The 15,906-nt window shown below is 68.0% G+C and overlaps 2 protein-coding genes across 2 annotated transcripts; both read right to left on the bottom strand.

Annotated features, from left to right (window-relative positions):
- Positions 1–293: 293 nt before the first annotated feature.
- CLIP3 (CAP-Gly domain containing linker protein 3) lies at positions 294–9,336 on the bottom strand. Its single transcript, XM_054183662.1, has 11 exons — positions 9,204–9,336; positions 8,082–8,221; positions 7,486–7,579; positions 6,079–6,240; positions 5,248–5,366; positions 3,905–4,141; positions 2,756–2,891; positions 1,947–2,037; positions 1,493–1,668; positions 732–855; positions 294–369 (listed from the first exon to the last, which is right to left on the bottom strand). The coding sequence occupies exons 1-11, from the start codon at positions 9,334–9,336 to the stop codon at positions 294–296; spliced, it is 1,488 nt and encodes a 495-aa protein (XP_054039637.1).
- A 3,819-nt stretch (positions 9,337–13,155) lies between these two features.
- On the bottom strand, positions 13,156–15,594 carry THAP8 (THAP domain containing 8). Its single transcript, XM_054183916.1, has 4 exons — positions 15,485–15,594; positions 14,685–14,871; positions 13,741–14,196; positions 13,156–13,523 (listed from the first exon to the last, which is right to left on the bottom strand). Exons 1-4 carry the CDS (start codon positions 15,565–15,567, stop codon positions 13,374–13,376), a joined length of 876 nt encoding a protein of 291 aa, XP_054039891.1. The 5' UTR covers positions 15,568–15,594; the 3' UTR covers positions 13,156–13,373.
- Between the last annotated feature and the right edge of the window lie 312 nt (positions 15,595–15,906).

The raw sequence follows: 15,906 nt of genomic DNA, 5'->3' as shown, positions 1-15,906 counted from the left end.
GGCAGCTCACCGGCCAATCAGCAGCGGCCTGGCCCGCCCCCGCTAGCCAATCAGCAGGGGGATGTCCCCTCCGCCGACCAATGAGCTGCTCTGTGCCCTGACAGCCAATCATCAGCTCCCCGCCCCACGTGACAGCCAATCATGAGGGCCCCGCCCCACCCGCCAGCCAATCGGCCGCGCCTCACCCCGCCCGGCAGCCAATCAGCAGCAAGCTCTCCACCCGCCGGCCAATCAGCAGCACCCTGCCCCACACGACAGCCAATCGTGAGGGCCCCGCCCTGCCCAGCAGCCAATCAGGACTCACCGGTGACCTGCTGCACCTTCTTTTCGGGGGCGCCGTCCCCCGGCTCCTCCCGGGGACCCCCGACCCTGGTGGGGGGGGGGGGGGGGTGTGTCACCGGTGGGGGGGACACACGGGTCAGAGACCCGACCCCCCCCCCCCCGTGTCCCCAATGTCTTGCTGTGTCCCCTCCCCGCCCCCTCCATGTCCCCTCCACACCCCGCTGTCCCTGTGGCCCCCCCGCAATGTCCCCCCCTCCCTGCACCCAACCCCCCGTCCCCGCGTCCTCCCAGTGTCCCCTCTGCCCCCCCCCCACGGCCCCCCCGTGTCCCCCCATCCCCCGCAATGCCCCCCACCTCCCTCCGCACCCCCCCTCTCCCAACGCACCCCCCAATATCCCCCCATCCCCGTGTCGTCCCCCCACCCCCCCCCGTGTCCCCGTGTCCCCCACCTCTGGACGCGGGAGGGGGGGGCGAAGATGCCGTGTTTGGGGGGGCAGGAGAAGTACCGCACCCCGAACACCGACCCGTCGTGCTTCCCGCCGGCCGAGTCCAGCTCCACCCCGAACCAGTACCCTGGGGGGGGGGGGACACCGAGGGGGTGTCACATGGGGGGGACATTGGAGGGTGTCCCAATGGGGGGGGGGTCCCATGGGGGGAGTCCTGGGGTCCCGAGGTCGTGGGGGGGGGGGGGATGTCCCATGGGGACAATCCCAGTGGAGGTTCCATCCCGTGGGGGGGCCTTGGCCCCGGGGGGAGGGGGTCCCAAGGGGGGGGTCGCCAGTGGAAGTCCCATGGGGGGGCGGGGGGGTGTGTGTGTGTGTGTGTCTCAGCCCTGGGGGGGTTCCGAGGGGGTGGACGTCCCATGGGAGGGTCCCGAGGGGAAAATGTCCCATTGCGGGGGTCCCAGTGGAGGTCCCATGGGTGGGGGGGGGGAACGTTCCATCGCGGGGGGGGGGGTCCATGGTGGGGGCGCCCAAGGTGGGATATATTCGGTGGTGGGGGGGGGGGGGGGTGTCCCAAAGGAGGGAGGTATCCCCCGGCGGGGGGGGGGTGTTCCAGCCCAGGGGGGGTCCATGGGGGGGGTCCCAAGGGTGGGGGAGGTCCCAGTGGAGGAAGTCCCAGCCCAGGGGGGGTCCCAATGGGGGGGGGGGGGGGGGGAAGGGGGGGCTGTCCCCGGTGGCGGGGGGGTCCCACAGAGCGGGGGTCTCACCGGGGGCGAAGTCGGTGCGCCCGTAGAACCGGGCCCGTCCCGGGCGCTGTCCGGCCACCAGCACCGCGTCCCCCGGGGCCACGCGTCGCCCCTCCCGGTCCAGCCAAGCCCCGCCCCGCTTCCGGGGCGCTGCGGGGGCGGGGTCAGGCCGGACACGCCCATCAGAGGCCACGCCCCTGCCGCGCCCACCCCCCCGCTCCTCTCCCGGGGCGCGGCGGTGGCCACGCCCCCCCCGCCCTCCCCCCGCCCCGGGCACGTCGTGCAGACCACGCCCCCACCCACACCCCCTGCCAATCACAGCCCCGCCCTCCCTCAGGCCCCGCCCCCGCGAGCCAGGCAGGGGCGGGGCCGGGGGGGACACGTCACCTCCAGCCCGGCCCCGCCCCGCCAGGCCCCGCCCACCCCCGGGGGGCCCGGCCGTACCTCTCTTGTCCTTGCGGGCCTTGGGGGGGGCTGGGGCCGGGGGTCCCGGGGGCTGCGGGGGGGGGACGGCGCCGGGGGCTGCTCCTCCGCCTTGGAGATCTTGGAGACGGAGGCGAAGACGCCTGCAGGGAGGGGGCGTCAGACCAGTGCGGACCAGTACGGACCAGTACAGACCATCAGTGACCAGTACGGACCAGTACCGACCAGCACAGACCAGTACGGACCATCATGGACCAGTACGGACCAGTACGGACCAGTACGGACCAGCACAGACCAGTACCAACCATCATGGACCAGTACCGACCATCAGTGACGAGTACGGACCAGTACGGACCATCTGTGACCAGTATGGACCAGTACTGACCAGCACAGACCAGTACGGACCAGTACGGACCAGTACGGACCATCAGTGACCAGTACGGACCAGTACTGACCAGCACAGACCAGTACCGACCATTATGGACCAGTACCGACCATCAGTGACCAGTACGGACCAGTACGGACCATCCGTGACCAGTATGGACCAGTACCGACCATCAGTGACCAGTATGGACCAGTACCAACCATCAGTGACCAGCACAGGCCATTACCACTCTGCACACCAACAATCCAGACGGACTGGGATGGGCTTGGATACGCCAGTACATCCCAGTATGGCCCAGTACACCCCAGTATGGCCGGTGCACCCCGGGGACACAGCTGACAACCCCCCCAGGACCCCCCCAGCCCCAGGGCCCGGGGTTTCCTGCCACCCTCGAGGGACCCGGGTGGCTGGGGGTGTCCCCAAGGGACCCAGGCGTGTCCCCCCCCGCCCCCCCCGGGGTCCCCAGGGGTCCGTACCCTGCTTGGGGGGGCAGATGAAGTAGCGGACCCCCCCCACGCTGCCGTCGTTCTTGCCCTCGGGCTCGTCCAGCTCCACCCCCGCCCACTGCCCGCTGGCGAAGGCCGTGGTGCCGCAGAACCGCAGGGTCCCCACCTGGGGGGGGGGACAGGGACGGGGACAAACGGCAGCCTTGGGTGTCCCCTGCGCCCCAAAACCCCCATCACCCCCCCCCCTTCGCCCCCATTTTCCCCCCCGTAGCCCCCCCCGGCATCCCCACCCACAGCATCCCGCAGCCGCACGGGTGCTTCCCGCGCCCCCTGGGACTCCCAGACCCCCCCAAACCCCCTCCGTGTCCCCCAAAACCCCATTATTCACCCCAAACCCCCCTCCTTTCACCCCAGTTTCCCCCCCCCCGCATCCTCACCTAGAGCATCCTGCGGCTGCACAGGTGCTTCTCGCGCCCCCTGGGACTCCCAGACCCCCCCAAAACCCCTCTGTACACCCCCAAACCCCATTATTCACCCCAAAACGCCACTATTCACCCCAAAACCCTCCTTTCACCCCAGTTTTCCACCCCGTGCCTCCCCCCAGAGCATCCCACGGCTGCACAGGTGCTTCTTGCGCCCCCTGGGATTCCCAGACCCCCCCAAACCCCCTCTACGCACCCCCAAACCCCCTCTATACCCCCTCTGTGTCTGCCCAAACCCCATTATTCACCCCAAAATGCCACTATTCACCCCAAAACCCTCCTTTCACTCCAGTTTTCCCCCCCCGTGCCCCCCCGGCATCCCCACCCGGAGCATCCCGCAGCTGCACGGGCGCCTGCCTGCGCCCCATCGTGTCGTGTCCCCCCCGCCCCCCGCCGCCCCGCGTCCCCCCACCTTCCCTGCACAGGTGCTTCTTGCGCCCCCTGGGATTCCCAGACCCCCCCAAACCCCCTCTACGCACCCCCAAACCCCCTCTATACCCCCTCTGTGTCCCCCCAAACCCCATTATTCACCCCAAAACCCTCCTTTCACCCCAGTTTTCCCCCCCGTGCCCCCCCGGCATCCCCACCCGGAGCATCCCATGGCCGCACGGGCGCTCGCCTGCGCCCCGTCGTGGGGTGCTGCCAGGGGGGGTGTCGTGTCCCCCCCCGCCCCCCCGCCGCCCCGCGTCCCCCCCACCTTCCCGCCGTCGATGCGGACGCGGTCGCCCAGCTGGAGGCCGAGGCAGAGCAGCATGAGGTTGCCGGGCAGGTTGTCGTAGTTGGGGAGGGTGACGCGGGGGAGGCTGCAGCTGAGGGGCACCGCGTCCAGCAGCAGCCGCCGCAGCTCCCGCGCCGCCAGCGCCGCCTCCGCCTTGTCCAGCGCCATGTCCGTGGGGTCCGGCACCACCTCGGCCGCCACCTGACCCTTGCTGTTCTAATGGGGGGGGTGGAGGGTTGGAGGGCACCCCGACAACCCCTGGGGGGGCCGCGCGTGGACCCTCCGGACCCCCGATAGCTCTGACACCCCTCGGCACCCCCCAATCCCTCCCTACGCCCCCCAGGACCCCTCAACCCTACCCAACAGCCCCAGTACCCCAGTGCCTGATACCCCAGTACCCCCAAATCACCCCAGTACCCCCCAGTACCCCAGTGCCTGATACCCCAGTACCCCCCAATCGCCCCAGTACCCCCAAATCACCCCAGTACCCCAGTGCCTGATACCCCAGTACCCCCCAATCGCCCCAGTACCCCTCAGTACCCCAGTGCCTGATACCCCAGTACCCCCTAATCACCCCAGTACCCCCCAATCACCCCAGTATCCCCAAATCACCCCAGTACCCCAGTACCTGATACCCCAGTACCCTCAAACCCCCCGGTACCCCAGTGCCTGATACCCCAGTACCCCCCAATCGCCCCAGTACCCCTCAGTACCCCAGTACCTGACACCCCAGTACCCCCAATCGCCCCCCAAAGCCTCCGTCCCTCCGTACCCCTAATACCCCAATCCCCCCCCCACCCCCTCTTAATACCCCCCAGTACCCCAATCCCTCCTGATACACCCCAATAACCCCCAACACCCCCCAATACCTCGTTACACCCCCAATCCCCCAACCCCTCCCACTACCCCCCAGTACCCCGATCCCCCCCAACACCCTTCAATCCCCCCAATCCCCCCCATACCCCGACCCCCCCCAGTGCCCCCCAGTCTCCCAACACCCTTTAATCCCCCCATACCCCGACCCCTCCAGTGCCCCCCAGTATCCCAATCCCCCAACACCCCTCAATACCCCCTACTACCCCCAGCCCCCCAACACCCCAAGCGCCCCCCAGCCCCTCCCAATCCCCCCCAACCCCCTGTGACACCCCCAACCCCCCCCCAGCTCCCAGTCCCCCAACCGCCCCAGCGCCCCCCCCCCCCCCCCAATACCCTCCAGTACCCCCCAGTTCCCCTCATTCTCCCCAATCCCCCCCCCCCCCGGCCAACGCCCCAATCCCTCCCCATCCCCCCAATCCCCCCCCCCCCCGGACCCCCCCCGGTACCCGGAGGGCCGGGTCGGCCCCGTGCTCCAGCAGGCAGCGCACGGCGCCCAGGCAGAGGTTGGAGGCGGCGATGTGCAGGGCCGTCCCGTGGCTGAAGTCGCTGCAGGTCGAGTGCAGCACTGCGGGGGGAAACTGAGGCACGGCACGGCCACCCGCCGCCCGGCCCCCCCGCTGTCCTGCCCCCCACCCAGGGGACGCCGGTGTCCTGCCCCTGGGGAACCCGCTGTCCCTCTACCCCCGGGGACCCCGGTGTCCTTCCATCCACGAACCCCGGTGTCCTGCCCCTGGGGACATCCATGTCCCTTTACCCCAGGGGACCCCAGTGTCCTGCTCTAGGGGACCCCAATGTCCTGCCCCTGGGGATGTCAATGTCCCTTTACCCCAGGGGACCCCAGTGTCCTTCCATCCACGAACCCCGGTGTCCTGCCCCTGGGGACGTCAATGTCCCACCCTCCAGGGACCCCAGTGTCCTGCCCCTTGGGATGTCAATGTCCCTTTACCCCAGGGGACCCCAGTGTCCTGCTCCCCAGGGGACCCCAATGCTCTTTCCTCCAGGTTCTTCCCTCCAGGGATCCTGGTGTCTTTATCCCCCTGGACCCCAAAGTCCTGCCCCCAAGGGACCCCAATGTCCCGCGTCCCTGGGACCCCGGTGTCCCTCTCCCCACAGACCCCAGTGTCCTCATCCCCTGGCGACCCCAATGCGCAGCCCCCGGGGACTCCGACACCCTTCCCTCTGAGGACCCCGACGCCCTGCCCCTGGGGACACCGGTGTCCTCCCCCCGGGGGACTGCGGTGTCCCCTGACCTGACCCCGTGCCAGGGTGCCCCTCACCTCGGGGGGCCGCCGCCCGCAGGAGGGTGCGGATGAGCTCGGGGACGTCGAAGTAGGCGGCGTAATGGAGGGCGTTCATGTGGGTCCAGCGGCTGCGCAGCGTCACGTCCCCCCCCAGCGCCAGCAGCCGCGTCGAGAGGCGCACGGCCGCTGCCGGGTCCCCTGCGGCAGGGACACCCGGTGTGGGGACGGGGACGTCGTCCGGGGGGCACCCACCACGGGGACGGCGCTGCCCGGGGGGGCGCCGCAACCAGGGGTGGTGGGGACGTGGGGACGCTGGGGGTGTGGGGACATCGGGACTGGGGATACTGGGGACACGGGGACATTGGGACTGGGGATACTGGGGACACGGGGACGCTGGGGATGTGGGGACATCGGGACTGGGGATACTGGGGACGTGGGGACGCTGGGGACATGGGGACATCGGGACGGGGGACACCGGGGACACGGGGACACTGGGCATGTGGGAATGGTGGGACTGGGAATACTGGGGACGTGGGGACACTGGGGACGTGGGGACATCGGGACCAGGGATACTGGGGACACAGGGACACTGGGGATGTGGGGACATCGGGACCAGGGATACTGGGGACACAGGGACACTGGGGACATGGGGACATCAGGACTGGGGATACCGGGGACACGGGGACACTGGGCATGTGGGAATGGTGGGACTGGGAATACTGGGGACGTGGGGACACTGGGGACGTGGGGACATCGGGACCAGGGATACTGGGGACACAGGGACACTGGGGATGTGGGGACATCGGGACCAGGGATACTGGGGACACAGGGACACTGGGGACATGGGGACATCAGGACTGGGGATACCAGGGACACGGGGACACTGGGCATGTGGGAATGGTGGGACTGGGAATACTGGGGACGTGGGGACACTGGGGACGTGGGGACATCGGGACCAGGGATACTGGGGACACAGGGACACTGGGGATGTGGGGACATCGGGACGGGGGACACCGGGGACGTGGAGACGCTGGGGACATGGGGACATCGGGACGGGGGACACTGGGGACACGGGGACACTGGGCATGTGGGAATGGTGGGACTGGGAATACTGGGGACGTGGGGACACTGGGGACGTGGGGACATCGGGACCAGGGATACTGGGGACACAGGGACACTGGGGATGTGGGGACATCGGGACTGGGGACACCGGGGACGTGGGGACGCTGGGGGTGTGGGAATGGTGGGACTGGGGACACGGGGGACGTGGGGACATCGGGACCGGGGATACCGGGGACGTGGGGACAGTGGGACTGGAGATGCTGGGGACATTGGGGACATTGGGCCACTGCCACCATGGGGACACTGGGACTGGGGACGTGGGGGCAGTGGGACTGGAGGGTGCCGGGGACGTGGGGACCCTGGGGACGTGGGGACACCCACCCACGCCGTGGGCGCCGGCCTTGCAGGCGTAGTGCAGCAGCGTCATGTCCGTCAGCCCGTCCCGGTCGTTCACGTGGCAGCCACGGCGCAGGATCTGCCCAGTACCACCAGTTACACACCAGTTCCCACCAGTGCCCCCCCCCCCCGTCACCCCCAGTAACTCCCCTGGGGCACTCAGTCACCTCCCCGGTGCTCCCAGTGCCCTCCCAGTGCCCTCCCTACAGCTCCCAGTCCTCCCCAGTTCCCCTCCCAGTGCTCCCAGTGACCTCCCAGTACCCTCCCTAGAGCTCCCAGTCCTCCCCAGTTCCCCTCCCAGTGCTCCCAGTGACCTCCCAGTGCCCTCCCTAGAGTTCCCAGACCTCCCCAGTTCCCCTCCCAGTGCTCCCAGATGCCCCCAGTTCCCCTCCCGGTGCTCCCAGTGACCTCCCAGTACCCTCCCTAGAGCTCCCAAACGCCCCCAGTTCCCCTCCCAGTGCTCCCAGTGACCTCTCAGTACCCTCCCAGTACCCTCCCTAGAGCTCCCACTCCTCCCCAGTTCCCCTCCCAGTGCTCCCAGTGCCCTCCCAGCACCCTCGCTGCCCCCCACCCCCCGCCACCTCATTGCCGATGACGTCGACGTTGTGCTGCACTTGGGGCACCCACTGGCGCAGGATGGCGAAGAGCTGGGGCACGGTGGTGCGGGGGTCCAGCAGGATCTCCCGGCACGCCGCGTCGTTCGGGTCGAAGAAGGTGAAAGCTGAGGGGGGGGACGACGGACACGGAGAGGGACAAGGAGGGGGACACGGAGGGAGACACAAAGGGACACAAGAGGGGGGCGCGGAGAGGCGCTCCGCGGTGCACAACCCCGTATCAGCCATCAGAGAATCCCCGCTTGGGGCCCCAGAGCCCCCCAGTTCCCCTCCCAGTGCTCCCAGTGACCTCCCAGTACCTTCCTAATGCTCCCAGACCCCCCCAGTTCCCCTCCCAGTGCTCCCAGTGACCTCCCAGTACCTTCCTAATGCTCCCAGACCCCCCCAGTTCCCCTCCCAGTGCTCCCAGTGACCTCCCAGTACCTTCCTAATGCTCCCAGACCCCCCCCAGTTCCCCTCCCAGTGCTCCCAGTGACCTCCCAGTGCCCTCCCTAGAGCTCTGTGGGGGGTCCCTTGCCATGGGGGGAGCCTCTGTGACAAGGGGAAGGGGGTGTCTCTGTCCCCGTGGGGGGATGCCGTCCCCATGGGGGCGGCGTCACTGTCCCCAGAGGCTGGGGGGGGGGGGGGGGTGTGTCACCCAGCGGGGCACAGCCCCATAGCAGCCATTGGAGAATCCCCAGGATTCCCTCTTGGGACCCTCTGCCACACGTCCCTTTGCGGGGGAGGGTCCCTGTCCCCAGAGGAGGGGGGGGGGGGGGGGGGGGCGGGGTGTCAGCTCCCCCACATTGCCCAACCCCATAGCAGCCACTAGAGAATCCCCGCTGCGGTGTCCCCAACCCAGCCCCCCCCCAGCTTTTTTTTTTGGGGGGGGGGAAGGGGTGTTCCCTGTCCCCAAGGGGTCTCCAGTGCCCCTGGGGGGGGATCCCTGTCTTCAAACTGGGGGGGGGGGGGTGTCCCTCTGCTACGGAGGGTTGGGGACGCCCCCGGGGGGGCTCAACCCTGTATCAGCCACCAGAGAGTCCCCGCCGGGCTCCCCCCCCCCCCCCGGGGTTGGGGGTCCCCGTGGGGTGCGGGGGGGGGGGGTCTCACCGTAGTCCTTGGGCAGGGGCGCGGGGGCGGCGGGGTGAACCACCGGCTTCTTGCGGCGCTCCGGGGCCGGGCTGGGGGGGTCGGGGGGCGGCGCCCCCCCCGCAGGGGGGTCCCCCTCGCGCTCCTGCGTCATGGCGGCGCCTGGGGGGAGGGGTGTCAGCGGGGGGGGGGAGGGGGGGCGGAGGCGCCCGGGGACGACCACCCCCCCCAACCCCAACCCCCCCCCCCCCGCACCATGGGGGTGCAGGGGGGAATGGGGGCGGCGGGGGGGCTGCGATGGGGATGGGAGTACTGGGATGGGGATACTGGGATGGGAGCGGGATACTGGGATGGGGATGGGAGTACTGGGATGGGGATACTGGGATGGGAGCGGGATACTGGGATGGGGATGGGAGTACTGGGATGGGGATACTGGGATGGGGATGGGAGTACTGGGATGGGGATGGGAGTACTGGGATGGGAGTGGGATACTGGGATGGGGATGGGAGTACTGGGATGGGGATACTGGGATGGGAATGCTGGGACGGGGATACTGGGATAGGGAAACTGGAATGGGGATAGTGGGATGGGAGCGGGATACTGGGATGGGGTTGGGAGTACCAGGATAGGGATACTGGGATGGGGCTACTGGGATGGGGATGGGAGTGCTGCGATAGGAATACCGGGATGGGGATGGGATACTGGGGTGGGGATTGGGATACTGGGATAGGGAAACTGGAATGGAGACACAGGGGTGGGGCTACTGGGATGGGGATGGGAGTACTGGGATGGGGCTACTGGGATGGGAATGCTGGGATGGGGATGCTGTGATGGGAGCGGGATACTGGGATGGGGATACTGGGATGGGATACTGGGATGGGGATGGAAAACTGGGATGGGCCTACTGGGATGGGATACTGGGATGGGGATGGGATACTGGGATGGGGCTACTGGGATGGGAATGCTGGGATAGGGTGGGAGTACTGGGATAGGGATACTGGGATGGGGATTGGGATACTGAGATGGGGCTACTGGGATGAGAATGGGAGTACTGATGTGGGGATACTGGGATGGGGATGGGGATACTGGGACTGGGATACTGGGATGGGGCTACTGGGATGGACGCGGGAGTACTGGGAGGGGGATACTGGGATGGGGACAGGGTTGGGGATGGGAATACTGGGATAGGGATGCTGGGATAGGGATGGCGGTACTGGTGTGGGGATACTGGGATGAGGATGGCTGTATTGGGATGGGGATACCGGGATGTGGATTGGGGTACGGGGATGGGGATACGGGTTGGAGATACTGGGATGAGGATGGGGATACTGGGATGGGGATGGGATGGGAATACGGTGATAGGGATACTGGGATAGGGATGGCAGTACTGGTGCTGGCATACTGGGATGTGGATGAGGATACTGGGATGGAGATACTGGGATGAGAATGGGGATACTGGGATGTGGACTGGGGTACTGGGATGGGGATAGTGGGATGGAGGTACTGGGATGAGGATGGGGATCCTGGGATGGGGACCAGGATGCGGCTGGGCCCGAGGTACCAGGATGCGAACGGGGATGGGGTACCGGGATGGGGGCACCGGCGGGGGTGAGGGATGGGGAGGGGGACACGGGAGGGGACACCGGCGGGGACACCGCGGGGAGGGGGACACCGCGCTGGGGCCCGGCCGGGGCTGGGGGCCGGGGCCGGGCCGGGCCCGGGGATGCTCCGGGGCCGGGATAGGGGTGGCGGCCGCGGTGCGGGGCCGGGGGCGGGGGGGGGGGGTCCCGGGGCCGGGGCCGGTCCCGTCGCGTCCCCCCGCCCCCGTGTCCGTCCCCCCCCCTCCCCCGGTACCTGCTGGGGACGCGGCCGGCGGGATGGGCGGGGCGCAGCGCGCATGCGCGGAACGGGGGCGGGGGGCGCGGGCGGGGCCAAGGGGGCGGGGGCTACAGGGGAGGGTGCATGGGGGCTATAGGGGCTGTGGGGGAGGGACTATGGGGGCTATAGGGGCTACAGGGGAGAGTGTATGAGGGCTATAGGGGAGGGTGCATGGGGGCTACAGGGGAGGGTGCATGGGGGCTATAGGGGCTATGGGGGAGGGACTATGGGGGCTATGGGGGAGGGTGCATGGGGGCTATAGGGGAGGGAGTATGGGGGCTATAGGGGCTATGGGGGAGGGAGTATGGGGGCTATAGGGGCTACAGGGGAGAGTGTATGGGGGCTATAGGGGAGACAGTATGGGGGCTATAGGGGAGAGTGCATGGGGGCTATAGGGGCTATGGGGGAGGGAGTATGGGGGCTATAGGGGCTATGGGGGAGGGAGTATAGGGGGTATAGGGGGTGATGAGCGGCTATAGGGGGTGATGAGCGGCTATAGGGGAGGGTGTATGGGGGCTGTAGAGGAGGGAGTATGGGGGCTATAGGGGCTACAGGGGAGAGTGTATGAGGGCTATAGGGGCTACAGGGGAGGGCGTATGGGGGCTATGGGGGGGGTGTAAGGGCGCTATAGGGGAGGGAGTATGGGGGCTACAGGGGAGGGAGTATGGAGACTATAGGGGCTATAGGGGAGGGCGTATGGGGGCTATAGGTGCTACAGGGGAGGGTGTATGGGGGCTATAGGGGAGGATGTAAGGGGGCTATAGGGGAGGGAGTATGGGGGCTACAGGGGAGGGAGTATGGAGACTATAGGGGCTATAGGGGAGGGCGTATGGGGGCTATATGGGCTACAGGGGAGGGCGTATGGGGGCTATAGGGGCAGGTGTAAGGAGGTTATAGGGGCTATAGGGGAGGGAGTGTGGGGGCTATAGAGGTTACAGGGGAGGGCATATGGGGGCTATAGGAGCTACAGGGGAGGGAGTACGGGGGCTATAGGGGAGGGTGTATGGGGGTATAGGGGGTGATGAGCGGCTATAGGGCAGGGTGTATGGGGGCTACAGGGGGTGATGAGCAGCTATAGGGGAGGGCGTATAGGGGCTATGAGGGTGTATGGGGGCTATAGGAGCTACAGGGGAGGGCGTATAGGGGCTATAGGGGGTGATAAGCAGCTATAGGGGAGGGCGTATAGGTGCGGGTGTATAGGGGGTGATAAGCGGCTATAGGGGCAGGTGCATAGGGGCTATAGGGGTTGATGAGCAGACATAGGCGCTGTGGGGCTATAGGGGGCTGCAGAGCAGCTACAGGGGACCACGGGGGATGATGAGCAGCTATAGATGGCTGTGGTGACTATGGCGGCTATAGAGGGCTACGGGGAGCAGCCTTAAGGCTGGAGATGGCCTATAGGGGCTGGAGAGCACCTATGGGGGCCTATATGCTCCACAAAGGGGCTACGAGAGCTATAGGGGGTTGGCCAGGGCTGGGAACAGGCTATAGGGGGCTGCAGAGGAAGGGTGGAGGCTGGAGAGCCGCTATAGGGGTCTATAGGGAGGCGGGAAGAAGCCGTAGGGGTGGATACGCCGTAGGACTTGGAGCTGGGAGGGGGCTCCAGGGGCTGGAGCGTGGCCATAGGGCGTATGGAGGCTATAGGGGGCTAGGGAAGCTGGAGAGCAGCTATAAGGAGGGGTATAGGGGGCTGCAGGGGGGTACAGGGGCTGGGGAGGGGCTGTAGGAGCCTATAGGGGCTGTGGGAGCCCATAGGGGCTGTGGGAGCTGGCGTGGGGGGTACGGTGGCTGTAGGGGCAGAGGCCGCAGGGATCTATGGGGGCCATAGGGGCAGAGGCTATAGGAGGGTGTAGGGGCCCCTCATACCTGTAAGGCACAGGGGGCGTGGCCATTCCCAAGGGAACCGCCCCCCTTCCCTACTGTTAACTCTGGAACCTACTGATGGCCGGAGATGGTGGGGCGGGATATGACACAGGGACACCCCCAGGAGAGGCCAATGTCCCCAAGGCCACCACAGAGGGCACCCCCCCCCCCCCCGCCCCATGTCCCACACAGACCCCCCCTGCCGCTCGCCTCCATCGTCCTTTATTAAAGCTGGGGGGAGGGGACATCCCTGTCCCCACATCGCCCCCCCCCCCCTCCCCCAGTATCACAAAATAAACCTTAAATACAAAAATAAAGTGTCCCCTCCCCCCGGGGTGGGGGGGTGGCCCCTGGCTTCTGGGTGACACCCGAGGCGCAGCGCGGTGTCCTCAGGGAGGGCCATCCCCCCGCTCAGTGTCCCAGCAGGTTCCTGGTGACGCTGCCACCGTGTCACAGCTGCTCCAGGCTGAGGCCACCGGCCGTCCCTGCCGGTGATGGCACGGCGTAGACCAACGCCTCCTCCTCCTCCTCCTCTTCCCGGCAGATGATGGTGACGGTGCCAGCGGGATCCGGTGTCACCGGGCCCGGCTGCAGGCAGGCCTGGAAGCAGAGGGGACAGGGACGGGAGGACATGGAGAAGTCCCCAACTTGGGGACACACCACGGGGTGATACCACAGGGCCACCTCCCTCTCCCGAGCGTTCAGACTGGCATCGCCCAGCAAGGAGCAGCGCACACCGGGGAACGGCGTCGCCCCTGGTGGGACAGAGCCATGGGTCACCCGCCGGTGGCCCCAGCATGTCCCCGCTGTCACCTACCAGCTGGAGCCTCTCCTCGGAGAGCAGGCTCTCCCGCCGCAGCTGCTCCACCAGCCCCTCCATGGCCTCCAGCCGGGCCCGGTGCCGCCGCCGCCGCTGCTGCAGCACCTTCACCCTCCGCTGCAGCACCAGCGCCACTGCCACGAGCTCCTCCGTGCTCAGCTCCCCCGGCGGGGACGTCCCCGTCACCGCCTGTGATACGATGGGGACGGTGGAGACGATGGGAAGCGTCAGGGCGGAGGAGAGGACGGTCACCGCTGGTGACGGCGGGGGAACGGTTGTCCCCTCTGCCTGCTCCACCCGCCGGGATGGCAGCGGCGCAGCGGGCTCCAGGGCCGTGGCCAGGGTGGTTTTGGGGATGGGTAGCCGTTCCGGTGTCACCGGCTCTGTGACGCTCACTGGGAGGGGCTGCTTAGGCTGGGTGGCGCCTGCTGGCGTGCTGGGACTCTCCTGTTTCTGTAGAAAAACACAATTCCCCATTTCTGGAGGTTCTCGCGGTGCTATAGTGGAGCGGGGATGGGTGGCAGGGCAGGTTTCTCCTCAAAAGCCCCCGCTCTGGGGACAAAAACCACCGCGAGGCAACAAAACCCTCCTGGGGACCTTCCAGGGAGCTCCTAAATCCCTTGGGGGAACCTCGAGGTCCCTCTGAGGAGCTCCGAGACCCCACGGAGAGCTTCCATCCCCTCCTGAGGGGGCTTCCAGGACCTTCTAGACTCTTCCACACCCTTCTAGACCCCTCTGAGAAGCTTCAAGACCCCTTGAGACGCTTCTGGGGAGCTCCAAGATGCTTCCAGGGGACCCTTCCCTCTCACAGAAGCTTCCAGACCCTGCTGGGGGACCTCACAGATGCTTCTAGACCCTTCTAGAGGAGCTCATAGATGTTTCTAGACCTTTCTGGGGGGCTCAAGACTATTCTAGGTGCTCCTAAGGTGGGGGGAGCTCACCGGGGGGCTGGGGGGGAAGATGGTAGGGACGGCATCGGGGCGCAGGTAGCGCACGCCCCAGCGGTACTGGAAGCAGGAGGGCTCGAAGTGGTCGCTGCAGAGGTGCTGGTGGCGGGTGGGCACCCAGTTCTCCTGCCGCATGTGCGCCAGCCATTGCCGGAGCCGCGCCGCGTCCTGCAGCGGGAACCTGGAGGGGCAGGGGGGGTTAACAGGACACATGGTGGTGGTGGTGGTGGGGGGGGGGTGTCCCCACAACCCCCTTCTCTGGAGCCCCAGAGGCCCCCATTTTGGGCCACCCCACCTTGGATAATCCCACCCCGGGGTCCTCCCACCTTTCGGGGGGCTTCCCGCCTGCCCTCAAAAAGCCCATTTGGCCCCTCTCCCCGGGCCCCAGCCCCGCTCTTGAACCAGCCCCAGGCCCCACCGGGGCTGAGACCCCACCCCAGAAGGAGCCCCACGACCCTGGCCGCACTCAGGTTCAAGGCCCTGAGCCCAGCCCCAGGCCCCACCTCAGAGCCGGTTGCAGGCCACACCCAGGCCCCACTCCAGACCTCACACAGCTCCCGGGCCCACCCCAGGCCCGGCCCCAGGCCCCGGCCCCGCTCGGGTTCAAGTTCAGGCTCAGGTTCGGACCCAAGCCCGGCCCCAGGCCAGCCCAGGCCCCGGGCCCACCCCAGAACCCGCCCCAGGCCTCACGCAAGCCCCGACCGCACACAGGCCCCACCCCAGGCCCCGGGTCCACCCCAGAACGAGCTTCAGGCTCAGGTCCCGGCCCCCCCGGCCCCGGTCCCGGTCCCCACTTGTAGAAGCTGAGGCGGCGGGCGAGCGGCCGGGGCTGCCCCGCCGCGTTGGAGCAGTGCGGAGCGCGGCAGGACTTAGGCATCGCCGCCGCACGGACGTGACGCGGAGGCGTTACGTCAGCGCGCCCGGCCGTCGCCGTAGCAACGCTTGCCCGGCCCCTGCGGTAGCGCATGCGCACTGAGGGGGCACCGTCGCCATGGCAACGGGGTCTACGCGGCCCAGGGATGCCCCGCTGGGCTCCCCACGGTCCAGACGGCCCCGTTCTCCGCCGGCGGGGCAGGGCAGACGGCTCCCCACGCCAGTAATCACCCTGGCGATTATAATCGATAAATACGCCGTGCCGTACCTGCTGTCGGCGGCCGGGCCGGCCCGGTGAGGTCGGGTCCTCAGGGCTCGAACCAGGGGGCCCCGGAAACGGAGG

Source organism: Rissa tridactyla, chromosome 27, assembly GCF_028500815.1.
Source record: "Rissa tridactyla isolate bRisTri1 chromosome 27, bRisTri1.patW.cur.20221130, whole genome shotgun sequence".
Lineage (NCBI taxonomy): Eukaryota > Metazoa > Chordata > Aves > Charadriiformes > Laridae > Rissa > Rissa tridactyla.
The sequence above is the reverse complement of the archived record's forward strand: the minus strand, read 5'-3'. Positions and strand labels throughout refer to the sequence as shown.

What these genes read in the sequence shown, in the direction of transcription:
- CLIP3 (XM_054183662.1), bottom strand. Translation starts at nt 9,336, where the DNA reads ATGACGCAGGAGCGCGAGGGGGACCCCCCTGCGGGGGGGGCGCCGCCC. An exon ending in CATCTGCCCCCCCAAGCAGG is followed by an intron (nt 2,038 to 2,755) that starts GTACGGACCCCT and finishes CCCTCCCTGCAG; the next exon opens with GCGTCTTCGCCTCCGTCTCC. An exon ending in CCCCCCTCCCGCGTCCAGAG is followed by an intron (nt 370 to 731) that starts GTGGGGGACACG and finishes CCCCCCCACCAG; the next exon opens with GGTCGGGGGTCCCCGGGAGG.
- THAP8 (XM_054183916.1), bottom strand. Translation starts at nt 15,567, where the DNA reads ATGCCTAAGTCCTGCCGCGCTCCGCACTGCTCCAACGCGGCGGGGCAG. An exon ending in CGCCGCCTCAGCTTCTACAA is followed by an intron (nt 14,872 to 15,484) that starts GTGGGGACCGGG and finishes CTGCCCCTCCAG; the next exon opens with GTTCCCGCTGCAGGACGCGG. An exon ending in TCTTCCCCCCCAGCCCCCCG is followed by an intron (nt 14,197 to 14,684) that starts GTGAGCTCCCCC and finishes GTTTTTCTACAG; the next exon opens with AAACAGGAGAGTCCCAGCAC.